Source organism: Argopecten irradians, chromosome 12 (assembly GCF_041381155.1).
Source record: "Argopecten irradians isolate NY chromosome 12, Ai_NY, whole genome shotgun sequence".
Classification (NCBI taxonomy): Eukaryota; Metazoa; Mollusca; class Bivalvia; order Pectinida; family Pectinidae; genus Argopecten; species Argopecten irradians.
The window spans coordinates 12,665,454-12,683,506 of record NC_091145.1 but is presented as its reverse complement, the minus strand read 5'-3'; the positions used below and the strand labels follow the sequence as shown (position 1 = coordinate 12,683,506).

The following is an 18,053-nucleotide window of genomic DNA, read 5'->3' as shown; positions in this document are numbered from 1 at the left end:
TGCAATTTCGAAATATCATGACTTGACCATTTCACATTAAACGGAAAATGTCATCATTCATTTGATGATATGAAGACAATGTTAAACAAATGGTTTTCGGATGTCTGACTTTGGTGTTATCTCAGATCTTTTCAGTAGGTCAAATATACGGGTCACTGACTCCAGAGGGCATTTCAGATCTAGGTGATAATTGCAATTCAGTTATGTATGGTAATGATAGAAAAATCAGCCATCCATGAAATGTTCATTCCATGTTAAATTATTTTGCTGCAAGCAAGCAAGAATACGTAAATATTATACATGCTGTCAAGAAACAAGTGCTGCTATCGTGGTTAAGACTGCAAAGGACATTAACATACGCAGCATGTTATAATTCTTTTTTGTCACTTATTCATTTCGCTGTAAAGTGCTTTGAAAATTTGTATTAATTTTTATTCGTATAATGTATTCATAGTTATAGGTTGGTTTCTGAGTTAAACATTCAAGGGTACTTGTATTTTGTTTTCTGGACTCAGTTTGAAATGGCATTACTTTGTAGAAGTGCGAATTCACTATATCTGACATATATGTAGATACAATGTTATCACTCTTTTAATCACAGACACACGCATTCTTTATATATTCTGTATTTACATATAACACAGCTCTCTACCTATTGCAGGAAAGAATTGATTGTGACGACGTGTGTTTGCGGGTGTAACGTCAGACTTTTAAGAGAAAACGACGTGAATTTCGCTCCCATAATGACATCACAATGGACACCTATCCGCAAGGGAGCTAACTTTTTAATATGCAAAGACTGAATAGATCTAGGTTATTTTCTTTTTACAAAATATACCTTGACAGCTGTTTAGACAGTAAGACAATCATTAGTATACCCGATACTGTCTTTGCATATTACAAAGTTAGCTCTCTTGCAGGTAGGTATCAATTGTTACGTCATTATTTTGTGAGCGCAATTCACGTCGTTTTCGCCGAAAAGTATGACGTTACACTCACAAACACATGACATCACAATCAATACCTACCCGCAAGGACAGATAACTCTGTAATATACAAACGCAGAATATGTTATTATTTCTTTCAAGTATGAGCCTGATGTTAACGTCTATCCAGCTTCTCACGTTAAAATGTCCAAAATGAAAGAATAAGTTGCACAAAATGATATACTGTATTTTGTAACACGTTATTATACAAATAATGTATTTATTTTGCCTGCCATGCCTTAAAATTGAATTATATATTTATGTATACACAATGTGTATAGAGTAATAAAATTGAATTAAACTGTTTAACACTGCAAGTGTGTGATAGAAATGAATGGTAAATTATATATTCGATATTAAAATCACAAACAGAATGCAGCCTTTCCGTTTGGGTGTTAAATAATGCGTGAGTTTATATTTGATCATTACATAGACATCCGCGGTACCTACTGATGTTACGGGCCCGCCACTGAACCATGAAGTCAATCTCCCGGAGCTAGACAAGCGATATACAATTTCGATAACGGTCATTTCTTGAGGCAATATATCTGTAATGTCTTTAGATAATCTGTCGTTATTGCATGTGTATGGTATAAAATGTATAATTGCATAGTCAGGAAACATTTATATAGCATGGAATCTAAAGGTGGGAGTTCACACATTCTATTGCACATAATCTATTTCAATATGCCTTAGTTCTCAATACATTTAGATGAAATTGAAATTGAAAACAAATCATGAACACTAAAATAGCTGACGCAATGTTCTTAAAATCACTTTTTTCCCAAAAGTTTTCTATTTATTTAACTACAAAGTTCTATATATATGGCTGACAAACAAACTATATATATATATATATATGCATCCTTCCCGTACAGTTTAGGTGCAATGGTATGGTTTGGGTAAGTGTATCTCCGGTCCGTAGACCACAGCTAGGATGGGCATTGTCACGTTTTGCTAGAACCATACCCCTGGGGAGCACATTTTAGATCGTATCTCAGCAGCATGCATATATTTAAACGGAGATTGATACATTTCACAGAAAAAACAACAGCCTTTGGGCTATTTAAACTCCCAAACGACTTTCGCGTCATATTCGGAATAACCAATCAGATTGGCTGTTATAACGGTGAAACACCAATCGTTTCATGTGATTCAAACAGGTCATGCCTCCAGCAGATTTGTATCTGAATATTTTACTGATGTTAACCAAATTATCAGTAGGGTTTTTCCTTTTGTACGACATGACCTGGTCTGTGTTAGACCTAGAGGTTTTCCTTGGATGTAAATCAGTATAAAAGCGTTTTTCGTATATTCATACTTTAGTGCAAATGAAAATGTGTATGAGGAAAATCAATAAGAATAAAGTTATGATAATAATGTACATTGTCATTGAGGTATCGATAACATAGTAGGTGTTTTTTCTCCGGGTATTTCGGTTTTCCTCCACCAACAAACCTTGCACGTCCTTACATGACCCTGGCTGTTAATAGGACGTTAAACTGATTAAAACCAAACAATGCAGGTATTATTGTTGCGAACCCATGAATTCCAAAAATGGATCGACGTTGCTCCCAGTAGATGATGTCACATGACTATTTAGGATTATCCTCTTATATTGTGGGTTGTAACAGAGCAATGTCTTTCTGGAGTAATTGTACAACTTTGTGCCACTTCCGGTAAAATGCTTAGTGCTTGTTCCGATATATAATCTTCAAGCTCTACCATGACGATGGAAAGGTTTTGTGATAATAACACAATGATAGTGTTTACTGTATTGTTGTTATGTGATGTTGTATTGTTGTTATGTGATATTGTATTGTTGTTATGTGATGTTGTATTGTTGTTATGTGATGTTGTATTGTTGTTATGTGATGTTGTATTGTTGTTATGTGATGTTGTATTGTTGTTATGTGATGTTGTATTGTTGTTATGTGATGTTGTATTGTTGTTATGTGATGTTGTATTGTTGTTATGTGATGTTGTATTGTTGTTATGTGATGTTGTATTGTTGTTATGTGATGTTGTATTGTTGTTATGTGATGTTGTATTGTTGTTATGTGATGTTGTATTGTTGTTATGTGATGTTGTATTGTTGTTATGTGATGTTGTATTTTTGTTATGTTGTATTGTGTATGTTGTTATTGTTGTTATGTGATGTTGTATTGTTGTTATGTGATGTTGTATTGTTGTTATGTGATGTTGTATTGTTGTTATGTGATGTTGTATTGTTTTGTGTATTGTTGTTATGTTGTTTGTTGTTTGTTGTGATTGTTTTATGTGTTTTATTGTTGTTTTTGTTTTTGTTATGTGATGTTGTATTGTTGTTATGTGATGTTGTATTGTTGTTTGTGATGTTGTATTGTTTTTGTGATGTTGTATTGTTGTTATGTGATGTTGTATTGTTGTTATGTGATGTTGTATTGTTGTTGTGTTATTTTTTGATGTTGTATTGTTGTTATGTGATGTTGTATTGTTGTTATTGTGATGTTGTATTGTTGTTATGTGATGTTGTTTTTTGTTATGTGATGTTGTATTGTTGTTATGTGATGTTGTATTGTTGTTATGTGATGTTGTATTTTTGTTATGTGATGTTGTATTGTTGTTATGTGTATGTTGTATTGTTTTTGTGATGTTGTATTGTTGTTTTGTGATTGTTTGTATTTTGTTATGTGATGTGTATTGTTGTTATGTGATGTTGTTTTTTTTTTTTTTTTTTTTTTTTTTTTTTTTTTTTTTTTTTTTTTTTTTTTTTTTTTTTTTTTTTTTTTTTTTTTTTTTTTTTTTTTTTTTTTTTTTTTTTTTTTTTTTTTTTTTTTTTTTTTTTTTTTTTTTTTTTTGTTTTTTTTTTTTTTTTTTTTTTTTTTTTTTTTTTTTTTTTTTTTTTTTTTTTTTTTTTTTTTTTTTTTTTTTTTTTTTTTTTTTTTTTTTTTTTTTTTTTTTTTTTTTTTTTTTTTTTTTTTTTTTTTTTTTTTTTTTTTTTTTTTTTTTTTTTTTTTTTTTTTTTTTTTTTTTTTTTTTTTTTTTTTTTTTTTTTTTTTTTTTTTTTTTTTTTTTTTTTTTTTTTTTTTTTTTTTTTTTTTTTTTTTTTTTTTTTTTTTTTTTTTTTTTTTTTTTTTTTTTTTTTTTTTTTTTTTTTTTTTTTTTTTTTTTTTTTTTTTTTTTTTTTTTTTTTTTTTTTTTTTTTTTTTTTTTTTTTTTTTTTTTTTTTTTTTTTTTTTTTTTTTTTTTTTTTTTTTTTTTTTTTTTTTTTTTTTTTTTTTTTTTTTTTTTTTTTTTTTTTTTTTTTTTTTTTTTTTTTTTTTTTTTTTTTTTTTTTTTTTTTTTTTTTTTTTTTTTTTTTTTTTTTTTTTTTTTTTTTTTTTTTTTTTTTTTTTTTTTTTTTTTTTTTTTTTTTTTTTTTTTTTTTTTTTTTTTTTTTTTTTTTTTTTTTTTTTTTTTTTTTTTTTTTTTTTTTTTTTTTTTTTTTTTTTTTTTTTTTTTTTTTTTTTTTTTTTTTTTTTTTTTTTTTTTTTTTTTTTTTTTTTTTTTTTTTTTTTTTTTTTTTTTTTTTTTTTTTTTTTTTTTTTTTTTTTTTTTTTTTTTTTTTTTTTTTTTTTTTTTTTTTTTTTTTTTTTTTTTTTTTTTTTTTTTTTTTTTTTTTTTTTTTTTTTTTTTTTTTTTTTTTTTTTTTTTTTTTTTTTTTTTTTTTTTTTTTTTTTTTTTTTTTTTTTTTTTTTTTTTTTTTTTTTTTTTTTTTTTTTTTTTTTTTTTTTTTTTTTTTTTTTTTTTTTTTTTTTTTTTTTTTTTTTTTTTTTTTTTTTTTTTTTTTTTTTTTTTTTTTTTTTTTTTTTTTTTTTTTTTTTTTTTTTTTTTTTTTTTTTTTTTTTTTTTTTTTTTTTTTTTTTTTTTTTTTTTTTTTTTTTTTTTTTTTTTTTTTTTTTTTTTTTTTTTTTTTTTTTTTTTTTTTTTTTTTTTTTTTTTTTTTTTTTTTTTTTTTTTTTTTTTTTTTTTTTTTTTTTTTTTTTTTTTTTTTTTTTTTTTTTTTTTTTTTTTTTTTTTTTTTTTTTTTTTTTTTTTTTTTTTTTTTTTTTTTTTTTTTTTTTTTTTTTTTTTTTTTTTTTTTTTTTTTTTTTTTTTTTTTTTTTTTTTTTTTTTTTTTTTTTTTTTTTTTTTTTTTTTTTTTTTTTTTTTTTTTTTTTTTTTTTTTTTTTTTTTTTTTTTTTTTTTTTTTTTTTTTTTTTTTTTTTTTTTTTTTTTTTTTTTTTTTTTTTTTTTTTTTTTTTTTTTTTTTTTTTTTTTTTTTTTTTTTTTTTTTTTTTTTTTTTTTTTTTTTTTTTTTTTTTTTTTTTTTTTTTTTTTTTTTTTTTTTTTTTTTTTTTTTTTTTTTTTTTTTTTTTTTTTTTTTTTTTTTTTTTTTTTTTTTTTTTTTTTTTTTTTTTTTTTTTTTTTTTTTTTTTTTTTTTTTTTTTTTTTTTTTTTTTTTTTTTTTTTTTTTTTTTTTTTTTTTTTTTTTTTTTTTTTTTTTTTTTTTTTTTTTTTTTTTTTTTTTTTTTTTTTTTTTTTTTTTTTTTTTTTTTTTTTTTTTTTTTTTTTTTTTTTTTTTTTTTTTTTTTTTTTTTTTTTTTTTTTTTTTTTTTTTTTTTTTTTTTTTTTTTTTTTTTTTTTTTTTTTTTTTTTTTTTTTTTTTTTTTTTTTTTTTTTTTTTTTTTTTTTTTTTTTTTTTTTTTTTTTTTTTTTTTTTTTTTTTTTTTTTTTTTTTTTTTTTTTTTTTTTTTTTTTTTTTTTTTTTTTTTTTTTTTTTTTTTTTTTTTTTTTTTTTTTTTTTTTTTTTTTTTTTTTTTTTTTTTTTTTTTTTTTTTTTTTTTTTTTTTTTTTTTTTTTTTTTTTTTTTTTTTTTTTTTTTTTTTTTTTTTTTTTTTTTTTTTTTTTTTTTTTTTTTTTTTTTTTTTTTTTTTTTTTTTTTTTTTTTTTTTTTTTTTTTTTTTTTTTTTTTTTTTTTTTTTTTTTTTTTTTTTTTTTTTTTTTTTTTTTTTTTTTTTTTTTTTTTTTTTTTTTTTTTTTTTTTTTTTTTTTTTTTTTTTTTTTTTTTTTTTTTTTTTTTTTTTTTTTTTTTTTTTTTTTTTTTTTTTTTTTTTTTTTTTTTTTTTTTTTTTTTTTTTTTTTTTTTTTTTTTTTTTTTTTTTTTTTTTTTTTTTTTTTTTTTTTTTTTTTTTTTTTTTTTTTTTTTTTTTTTTTTTTTTTTTTTTTTTTTTTTTTTTTTTTTTTTTTTTTTTTTTTTTTTTTTTTTTTTTTTTTTTTTTTTTTTTTTTTTTTTTTTTTTTTTTTTTTTTTTTTTTTTTTTTTTTTTTTTTTTTTTTTTTTTTTTTTTTTTTTTTTTTTTTTTTTTTTTTTTTTTTTTTTTTTTTTTTTTTTTTTTTTTTTTTTTTTTTTTTTTTTTTTTTTTTTTTTTTTTTTTTTTTTTTTTTTTTTTTTTTTTTTTTTTTTTTTTTTTTTTTTTTTTTTTTTTTTTTTTTTTTTTTTTTTTTTTTTTTTTTTTTTTTTTTTTTTTTTTTTTTTTTTTTTTTTTTTTTTTTTTTTTTTTTTTTTTTTTTTTTTTTTTTTTTTTTTTTTTTTTTTTTTTTTTTTTTTTTTTTTTTTTTTTTTTTTTTTTTTTTTTTTTTTTTTTTTTTTTTTTTTTTTTTTTTTTTTTTTTTTTTTTTTTTTTTTTTTTTTTTTTTTTTTTTTTTTTTTTTTTTTTTTTTTTTTTTTTTTTTTTTTTTTTTTTTTTTTTTTTTTTTTTTTTTTTTTTTTTTTTTTTTTTTTTTTTTTTTTTTTTTTTTTTTTTTTTTTTTTTTTTTTTTTTTTTTTTTTTTTTTTTTTTTTTTTTTTTTTTTTTTTTTTTTTTTTTTTTTTTTTTTTTTTTTTTTTTTTTTTTTTTTTTTTTTTTTTTTTTTTTTTTTTTTTTTTTTTTTTTTTTTTTTTTTTTTTTTTTTTTTTTTTTTTTTTTTTTTTTTTTTTTTTTTTTTTTTTTTTTTTTTTTTTTTTTTTTTTTTTTTTTTTTTTTTTTTTTTTTTTTTTTTTTTTTTTTTTTTTTTTTTTTTTTTTTTTTTTTTTTTTTTTTTTTTTTTTTTTTTTTTTTTTTTTTTTTTTTTTTTTTTTTTTTTTTTTTTTTTTTTTTTTTTTTTTTTTTTTTTTTTTTTTTTTTTTTTTTTTTTTTTTTTTTTTTTTTTTTTTTTTTTTTTTTTTTTTTTTTTTTTTTTTTTTTTTTTTTTTTTTTTTTTTTTTTTTTTTTTTTTTTTTTTTTTTTTTTTTTTTTTTTTTTTTTTTTTTTTTTTTTTTTTTTTTTTTTTTTTTTTTTTTTTTTTTTTTTTTTTTTTTTTTTTTTTTTTTTTTTTTTTTTTTTTTTTTTTTTTTTTTTTTTTTTTTTTTTTTTTTTTTTTTTTTTTTTTTTTTTTTTTTTTTTTTTTTTTTTTTTTTTTTTTTTTTTTTTTTTTTTTTTTTTTTTTTTTTTTTTTTTTTTTTTTTTTTTTTTTTTTTTTTTTTTTTTTTTTTTTTTTTTTTTTTTTTTTTTTTTTTTTTTTTTTTTTTTTTTTTTTTTTTTTTTTTTTTTTTTTTTTTTTTTTTTTTTTTTTTTTTTTTTTTTTTTTTTTTTTTTTTTTTTTTTTTTTTTTTTTTTTTTTTTTTTTTTTTTTTTTTTTTTTTTTTTTTTTTTTTTTTTTTTTTTTTTTTTTTTTTTTTTTTTTTTTTTTTTTTTTTTTTTTTTTTTTTTTTTTTTTTTTTTTTTTTTTTTTTTTTTTTTTTTTTTTTTTTTTTTTTTTTTTTTTTTTTTTTTTTTTTTTTTTTTTTTTTTTTTTTTTTTTTTTTTTTTTTTTTTTTTTTTTTTTTTTTTTTTTTTTTTTTTTTTTTTTTTTTTTTTTTTTTTTTTTTTTTTTTTTTTTTTTTTTTTTTTTTTTTTTTTTTTTTTTTTTTTTTTTTTTTTTTTTTTTTTTTTTTTTTTTTTTTTTTTTTTTTTTTTTTTTTTTTTTTTTTTTTTTTGTTTTTTTTTGTTTTTTTTTTTTTTTTTTTTTTTTTTTTTTTTTTTTTTTTTTTTTTTTTTTTTTTTTTTTTTTTTTTTTTGTTTTTTTTTTGTTGTTTTGTTTTTTTGTTTTTTTTTTTTGTTTTTTTTTGATGTTGTTTTTTTTTTTTTTTTTTTTTTTTTTTTTTTTTGTGATTTTTTTTTTTTTTTTTTGTTTTGTTTTTTTTTTTTTTTTTTTTTTTTTTTTTTTTTTGTTTTTTTTTTTTTTTTTTTTGTTTTTTTTTTTTTGATTTTTTTTTTTTTTTTTTTTTTTTTTTTTTTTTTTTTTTTTTTTTTTTTTTTTTTTTTTTTTTTTTTTTTTGTTTTTTTTTTTTTTTTTTTTTTTTTTTTTTTTTTTTTTTTTTTTTTTTTTTTTTTTTTTTTTTTTTTTTTTTTTGTTGTTTTTGATGTTGTATTGTTGTTATGTGATGTTGTATTGTTGTTATGTGATGTTGTATTGTTGTTATGTGATGTTGTTTGTTGTTTATGTGATGTTGTATTGTTGTTATGTGATGTTGTATTGTTGTTATGTGATGTTGTATTGTTGTTATGTGATTTTGTATTTGTTGTTATGTGATGTTGTATTGTTGTTATGTTGTATGTTGTTTGTGATTTATTGTTTTATGTGATGTTGTATTGTTGTTATGTGATGTTGTATTGTTGTTATGTGATTTGTATTGTTTTTATGTGATGTTGTATTGTTGTTATGTGATGTTGTATTGTTGTTATGTGATGTTGTATTGTTGTTATGTGATGTTGTATTGTTGTTATGTGATGTTGTATTGTTGTTATGTGATGTTGTATTGTTGTTTGTGATGTTGTATTGTTGTTATGTGATGTTGTATTGTTTTATGTGATGTTGTATTTTGTTGTTATGTGATTTGTTTTTTTATGTGATGTTGTATGTTGTTATTGATGTTGTATTGTTGTTATGTGATGTTGTATTGTTTATGTGTTGTTATGTGATGTTGTATTGTTGTTATGTATGTTGTATTTGTTTTAGTGATTTGTATTGTTGTTATGTGATGTTGTATTTGTTTTATAATGTGATGTTGTATTGTTGTTTGTTTTGTATGTATGTTGTATTGTTGTTATGTGATGTTATGTATGTTGTATTGTTTATGTGATGTTGTATTGTATGTTGTTTTATGATGGGTATGATTCGATGATATAGGTTATAACATGTTGACCTGACGTTTAGTCTATCTTTATGTCTTTAGACAAACTATAATATTTGTGTTTGAAATAGTTAATGCAGCTTTCATCTCGACTGCTGTTGCCCATCCATGTTGTTTTTTTAATATTTTTTTCGTGGAACAGGCTAGGGTATACAATATTGGAACCAGGACAAATCGACATTAGATCTTTCCATTGTGTCCAATTTGAATGAACAAACATATTTCATGTCTGTTTTGTTTGGTATCATTATTGGATCCCGACCCAAGCGAAAGACAATAAAAAACAATTTCCGTCACTGGGACACTTTTAAGTTTGAACAAACTATCATTTATTTGTGCAATGTTCTGGGTAAAGAGTCTTTCATTGATAATGTTCTTTCATTGTTTTTTTTTTTTTTTTTTTTTTTTTTTTCATTTATAAGCCTTCATGTTATTTCCCGCTGTGGCTGTGTTTCAATAGGTCTACTTGAAGATGACGGTTTTGAGTAGCAGTGATACTTATGTGAAGATATTATGGGAAATGTTTTAAAATAAGTATGATCTCCCATAAATAGTGACATAACGACGGATAAGTTTAGAATTAGCAGTTTTAACACGTGGCTTCTACCAAAACAGTTAAATTACTTAATATATACCGAAATAGAGAATCAGGTAATTAAATAATTTGTGATAGCGGTATTTCATCGTTTTGTTTTATGTAATAATACCTGAACTAACACCAAACGAAGCTGATATTCTCTTCCACAAATACAGAAATGTAAACATGCGTAAAAGTACCATTGCCATAAATTACATTAATATGGTGTAAGTAACAAACACTCATGTGATCTAGGAGTTCAATGGTGTCGCATCAATGGGAAACGTTTCTACAAAAACGAATTCCCTTTCGATATGCAGAATTTGAATTTATGTTTTGGTAGATAGCATGATAAATTGCATTAAAGTGAAAAATGGAAGTTTAAATACTCTAGAGAATAGATATGATCAAATAATACTAAGCACCTCGCTGATAGCTATCAGCAAAATCGACAGGTACATGATATTTTAAAGTTTATTGCTAATAAAATGACAAAGATATTTAATATACGCCGTAAAGTGTATCAATTCATAAACTTATCTGCGTATATATCATAAAACATAAATAATTGATAAGATGCGGAGTCGATCGAACCATAACCAACTCTTTTAATTTTTCTAACGCTTGAAATAACTGCCATAATCAATAGGCCTATATAAATTATGAAATTAAATTATGTTTGTACGTGACTCTCCTCTCAACCTGAAGTCAAAAAACAACCAATCATATAACCATAATATACGTTATTAAATCATTCGCTAAATGCTTCCCGCATAGATATTGACTTCTGTGCCAGTAGATTATGTACAAGAAGTGTCAAGTACATATGCAAATAACAAAACCGATGCCCATAGTTTCTACAAATTGGCACAGTTCACTGATCCATAATATATATTTCTTATTACTTATTATGGACAAATATCCTATCTGTCTGTTCTACATAAAAACTATTGTATCAATATCTATTTCTGTACTTGATATACATGTTTTGCAACTACGACATCTTTTCTGCGGATCGTAATTATGAAAGAGCATGCAATATTTATATTGTTGATCGATGATATTTCCGTTTTAACCTGGAGTATTACCATAACTCCTGTCTTAAGCTTTATCTTTATTCTTATGAGGCTAAATTATATATCGCTAATATCCCATGCCAACTGAAGAATATGTTAACATTTTCAAATGAATTAAAGTCAATGTCTTTGTTTTTAATTCAAAAGTCTTCATTTATATGTCAGTTAAGCAATAGGTAGATTTCCGGAAAGAAAAAATATATACTTAATTTTACAAGAAATATTGTTATACCTTTCGAAATTTCCACAACGAAATACAGCATATTTCATGTAATACCAAAGCGAATCTACACCAGAACTAAAGAACCTTTTAAATCACAGGCCAACAGATGCTTCCGTTGTTAATTACTGGGAAGTGATCACCAACTTCAAATTCAACGCAAGTGATACCAGCCCACACATGTGATAACACCAATTAAAACATGTGATAACACCAATCAACACATGTGATAACACCACCCAACACATCATATAACATCAGTCAAACACATGTGATATCACAAGTCAGCACATGTGATACCAGCCAACACATGTGATTACACCAATCAACACATGCGATAACACCAGCCAAACACATATGAAACAACAATCAACACATGTGATAACAACAACCAACACATGTTATAACACCAGTCAACACATGTGAAAACACCAGTCAACACATGTCATAACACAGCAAACACTGATACACCAATCAAACATGTGATAACACCATCAACACATGTTGTAACACCAGTCAACACATGTTGTAACACCAGTCAACACATGTGATAACACCAGCCAACACATGTGATAACACAGCCAACACATGTGATAACACACATGGATAACACAATCATGTAATAACACCAGTCAACACATGTTGTAACACCAGTCAACACATGTGATAACACCAGCCAACACATGTGATAACACTAGCCAAACACATGTGATAACACTAGCCAAACACATGTGATAACACAAATCAACACATGTAATAACACCAGCCAACACATGTGATACCAGCCAACGCATGTGATAACACCAGTCAACACACGTGATAACACCAGCCAAACACATATGATAACACCAACCAACGCATGTGATTACACCAGTCAACATATGTGATTACACCAATCAACACATGTTATCACACCAGCCAACACATGTGATAACACCAATCAACACATGTTAATACACCAGCAAAACACATGTGATACCAGCCAACACATGTGATTACACCAATCAACACATGTGATACCACCAATCAACACATGATAATACACCAGAAAAACACATGTGATAACACAAATCAACACATGTAATTACACCAGCCAACACATGTGATACCAGCCAACACAAGTGATAACACCACCAAAACACATGTGATATCACCAACCAACACATGTGATTACACTACTCAACACATGTTATCACACCAGCCAACACATATGATAACACAAATCAACACATGTAATAACACCAGCCAGCACATGTGATACCAGCCAACACATGTGATAACACAAATCAACACATGTTATTACACCAGCCAAACACGTGTGCTAACACCATTCAACACATGTGATAACACCAACCAACACATGTGATTACACTACTCAACACATGTTATCACACCAGCCAACACATATGATAACACAAATCAACACATGTAATAACACCACTCAGCACATGTGATACCAGCCAACACATGTTATAACACAAATCAACACATTTTATCACACCAGCCAAACACATGTGATAACACCACTCAACACATGTGATTACACCAATCAACACATATTATCACACCAGCCAACACATTTGATAACACCACTCAGCACATGTGATAACAGCAGACAACACATGTTATCACACTAGCCAACACATTTGATAGCACCACTCAACACATGTGATAACACTTTTCAATACATGTTATCACACCAGCCAACACATGTGATAACACCAGTCTTCACATGTGATAACACCACTCGACACATTTTATAACACCAGTTAACACATGTGATAACACCAGTCAACGCATGTGATAACACCAGCCAACGCATGTGATAGCACCAGCCAACACATGTTATCACACCACTCAACACATGTGATAACACCAGTCAACGCATGTCATAACACCATTATTCGATTAACTGATATATGTTATGTAACGTAAATGACGAAACTACCCTGCTTATACACAATATGTCGCACACACGGCCTTCAGTACTACTATTACACAGTCCAGGGGTGAAAATAACGATTAAAGTTAAAGTCCATCCCTCACGCTCCTCGACAGGATTACCCCGCGACTGCTAAAGAAAAAAATAACAACATTCCACTACATGTATTATTATAGCACATTCAATGTGAAAAAAAATACATCAGAAAGCGATCAGGTTAAATAAAATCATTCACTCCCTTAAGAGTGAGACAATGTAAATCTCAATGATAGGAATCGGATTCGTAAGCTGATAAACAATGTAATTTGACAATTTAAAATCTTAGCCCTCGGGATGGGATATTCTTTTCATTTACCCCGGACAGGGATATCCGCAATTTTACATGTGTGAGATTCTCTATCTCACCTTAGGTAAAGACAGCTCCACGATACCTTGTTCACATACGGTAAGAGAAAAATAAGCATTCACCCTCTTTGGGGTGAGACATGAGATCTCAACCCCCAGGATAACTGTCAAGAGCCTTGTGTTGACAACTTAAAAATCTTACACCTCGGATCGAGATTCTCCTGTCTCGACCCTAAGAGGTGAAATATTATATTAGTCTTACCATCGAGTTAAAGATTTTATTCGTTTAACGGGGACAGGAGAAAGATAGATCACACGTACTAGACAATCAAGTGACGTCTTCAGTTCATGCAGTGTCCATTGTCGACGATACGATCACTACTCCCCTATGATGACGCTATGACATTGCTTCTGAACAACTGAATGGTAATATTAAAGAAGGAAAACAATAGAGTAAAAATTGGATCTGTCAGGTGGACAGGAATATCTCAACCTTCCTGAACGGCTTTGATTTAAAAACATTCGGCAAGTCCTGTGTTCACCAAGCTTACTCTTTCCTTTTGGTTGAGACATCCCAGTACTAGATACCAATGTATAATTCTTTTTCTTTGGAATATCGAAAAATATCCACATATATCTCTATTTTATTATTCGACCGATTCCACCAGGTCGCGATCGGTATAAAACCATATTTACTTCAACAAAAGTCCATAATTGATAAATATGTATTGAAACAAAACACTTGAATGTTTGATGATGACTTTTTATTATATACATATTTCAATATTGTTGTCATTTTAACAATTGTTCTTTTCGATTATTGTTTCAGCGGAAACGGGTTGAAGACATATCAATATTGATCGTAAAATAAAAATTAAAACTGAATCGTAACATCAACTTATCAATAATTGACAAAAAATTTTGTTTCAGTGATATCAACCTAGCCATTTTCATAGTTGTCATCTTTGACGTCGTAAACAGTTTTGTTTTATTATTATTTTACGTTCATGTCATGTCAGTTTCGATTTATTACATTATTGGTTTTGCATAACGCACTGGCTTTATTCAAATTATAATATTTCAAATAATAAAACGCCCAATAATACCGTGAATGATATCTTATCTTATTCAGTAGCCACTTAATGCATGTTTCCTTTGTCTTCAAATGCAATGCAGGATCCATTATCATAAATCATGAATAAATAAAAAAAAAACTGCATTATGTTTAATATGGATAGATTTGTGACAATATACCAGTAAGACAATGACACAATATAGATGATTCTAGGATGTAAATAACGATTGATCGGATCATACTTGATGCCTTCGAACCTTTGTCAATTATCAATTATATATGTATTACAGAGGGTTGTTAATACATCTTGAAGTAAACTACATGATTACGTTAAGAAACATAAATTATGAAATTAATCTGATAGGTTGAGTTTTTGCGTCGACCACTAATATACTAAAAATGTGCTAGTTGAGATGATGCTGCCAATGTCCCAACAAAGAAGTCTTTCTGAAATATGAAACTCGAGCAAGCATTTTCCTCCATTTGTGATGGTAAAAGTGTAGATAATAGGGATACAATTCTATCCTATGTAATTATGTAAACATGATAATAAATGAATCACTAAATGGCACACAATGTTAATCTATAGAGGTAATGTCTTAATTGCTAAAATCTCTATATTTATTATTTTCACATTTTACAGTCTAATGTATTACAACTAAAGGTAAAATAAATATTCATGACACTCTCAATCATCCAAAGTTATTGTTCTAAATCACAAAAAAACACTAAATGATAGTCCTTCAAGAATTTAAATGAACATAAAATAATTATTTAAACATTAAATAATGAAATAATATTTGAATATAAATACATTTTATAAACTTGTAACAGGTTTTAATTGTACAGTTTCGCGCTAGAGGAAACTTCCCTTTAGATCAGTCTGACCAGTAAGTTCCTGTTACAAACTTATCTTATTTCACAAATAAACAATCTCGCTGATTCACAATTGACGTCGTATAACTGAGATCCAACCCCGAATATTGCACAGTTTTCTCCTGTTCCGCCATCAGGTTCGCCAGATTTAAATAACGCCATGTCCACGCTACTTCCGTCGGAAAAAACCCAGGTTCCTTCTATGTCTAGATCTGAGGCGTCCGTGTAGTACTGCCCGGACGCGAGATAGCCGGACAGCGCCGTTTTCCTTGCCGTGGTATTCACTTTTACAAGCCCTGCACCCAGACTCTCACAGTGACTCAACGCATTCGAGTAAATCATATTTGTTGAAGGAAATACCCTATACATCATTTGTGTCCCGGGATGATAAGAAAATTCATCTTTAACACAAACTAAACTTGGGTCTGACCACTGGAAGGAGGATTTGCAAGTCACCTGCGTTTCACCGTAAGGATAATACCCGAAAACACAGGAATATGTAGCTGTTGATGCGATGAAGTAACTTTGGGCAGTTACAACTGCATTTGAAACAGACGAAACTGGCTCACCACATTGTCCGACTATGCATACGGGTAAACCACTTTTTAAACGGACGCAATAAAACCCGTTCTCACACTGGTGGTTATAGCATAAGAAAGATGAATCAAGATCTGCTGCGATGTCGGTTCTAAGTTTCACAACGAAATCTCTCTCTGTTGATGGAGTGTTACTAACATTTACCATCTGAAAACATTCCAGATTTTTTAAGTGGTATACCATGACTTTGCAGTTAGCATTTGAGAAGCATTCCCTTTCACATTGCTGGAGTCCGAACGAAGATTTTGGTACTAGAGCAGTTGAATTATAAGTCGTTAACAATGGCATCTGTCTACACTTACCGTCTGACATGCAAATAAACCATGCTAACGTTAATCCTGATAGAAACACACGATAGAACACTTCCATGATGAATTTGATCAGGTCATTTGGACATAGTGTTGCTACTACAATTTACAATAACAAAGTGTAAAACAACAGTAAGGTTTCCATGAAGCTCTGTTTATACTGCCTTATATTTTAGGGATTTATGTCACAAGTCTCCGTCTGTTAGTGATATATCTATTTGTATAACAGACGAAAGACAAACTCATCCTCCAAAAGTGACACAGCCACCATCCGATGGTGATACTAGAGAGGACGACGTTTACTACCGCATGTCTTCTTAATTACGCATGCCACAAATCTCCATCTTTCAGTGATGCCTCCTTTTATAACAGACGACAGTCAAACTTAACTTCCAAAAGTGCCACAGACATCATTCGATAGTCCTACCAGAGAGGTAGATGCCTGATAGTGCTTTTCCTTTTATGGACATATGTCACAATTTTCTTTCTTTTAATGATGCCTACTTTCACAAGCGACGAAGGTCAAACTCGTTCTGTAAAAGATCCTAGAGATGCAGACGCTTATACTGCCTTCAATTTTATGGACACGTGTCACAATTCTCCCTCTTTAAATAATGTCTCATTTTATAAAAAAACTAACAATAAAACGAGTGTCAAAATCTGCATCAAAAAATGAAAACGAACATCACCCAAGAGTGCTACATCGATAGTGCTACTAGAGAGAGCTGAATGATCGTTCAGCTTCAGAAAAGGCTATGAAGCTTGAACAGGGTACATGCGCGATTCGCCTACACCAAGATATAGCAGTACGATCGCACCTGGAATCGATAAACTGTGTGTGTAACAATGGTCCTCTTAGACATTGTTTCCTTGTGAAAGCCGATAATAAACAAAATGACATATTAAGAAATGTTTGTAGTAATTTGCACCACATTTGCATATTTAAAGAATAACAATGTCGCTATTCCCCCTTGATCTATCTTAATTGGATTAGTTTAATTAGTTAATGCATTACGCTTAATCTCTCATATTGAATTATCCTTTGAAAGCCAATATTAATATCGCAGGTTCATGTGTCATTTATGTAATACAATATTTAAAAAATAAAAGTTTTTATTTCTGTTGACGCAAAACATTCAATTAACCGTGTTGTTATATGACTGTGAGTTTTGCCGTTTTCTGATTGGTCTAGACCGCTCGAACAGGTCTTGACAAAATGCAATGTCAACCTGAGACTGATGAACACCTGTTCAGAGGTTGACATTGCAAATCCGGGAACCTGCCTATAAATAGTCACAGGGAATGTCCTGTCTCTTTCACATTTTTGAACAATCAAAATAGAGAATTGCCGATTATCGGGCAATAGCCAAATCCAACATAGCAGACAACAGTGAGGTAGGATTAGGAAAGATGTTTTCACACATTTTGAATGTAGCTATATGTTCGAAATTTATATTGTGAAGAAGTACAGCAGAAGTACTAAAAATACTTACTAAGGATACATGGATGAAGATTTTCTTGATTTTTTTAATAAGTCATTGCGCTGTCATTGCTTCAAACTTGTTCCAAGTAGCAAAACTTGTATCATTGTGTCATTTCATATAACAAAACAATTATTGATATTTTGTAGGTTAATACGAGGAATTGTTAAACCTTTGAAAGTGATATTTCCCTCGGCCTTTGGCCTCGGGGAATATCAACTTTCTTAGGTTTAAAAATTTCTCGTATTAATCTACAAAAAGGCATTATTTGTATATTATCAACCTTGTATCAATATCTCATGGTAAACACATGCACGATACGACTATATCAGTTTATAAACAATGTTTAAGGTAAGGTTAGGACTAAATTAATTTAC

At 25.3% G+C, this 18,053-nt stretch overlaps 1 protein-coding gene across 1 annotated transcript; it reads right to left on the bottom strand.

The window, feature by feature from the left end:
* Positions 1-15,164: 15,164 nt before the first annotated feature.
* On the bottom strand, positions 15,165-17,072 carry LOC138304750 (uncharacterized). Its single transcript, XM_069245004.1, has one exon. The coding sequence runs from the start codon at positions 16,254-16,256 to the stop codon at positions 15,324-15,326; it is 933 nt and encodes a 310-aa protein (XP_069101105.1). The 5' UTR covers positions 16,257-17,072; the 3' UTR covers positions 15,165-15,323.
* Between the last annotated feature and the right edge of the window lie 981 nt (positions 17,073-18,053).

Coding starts and splice junctions, on each gene's coding strand:
- LOC138304750 (XM_069245004.1), bottom strand. CDS start 16,256: ATGGAAGTGTTCTATCGTGTGTTTCTATCAGGATTAACGTTAGCATGG.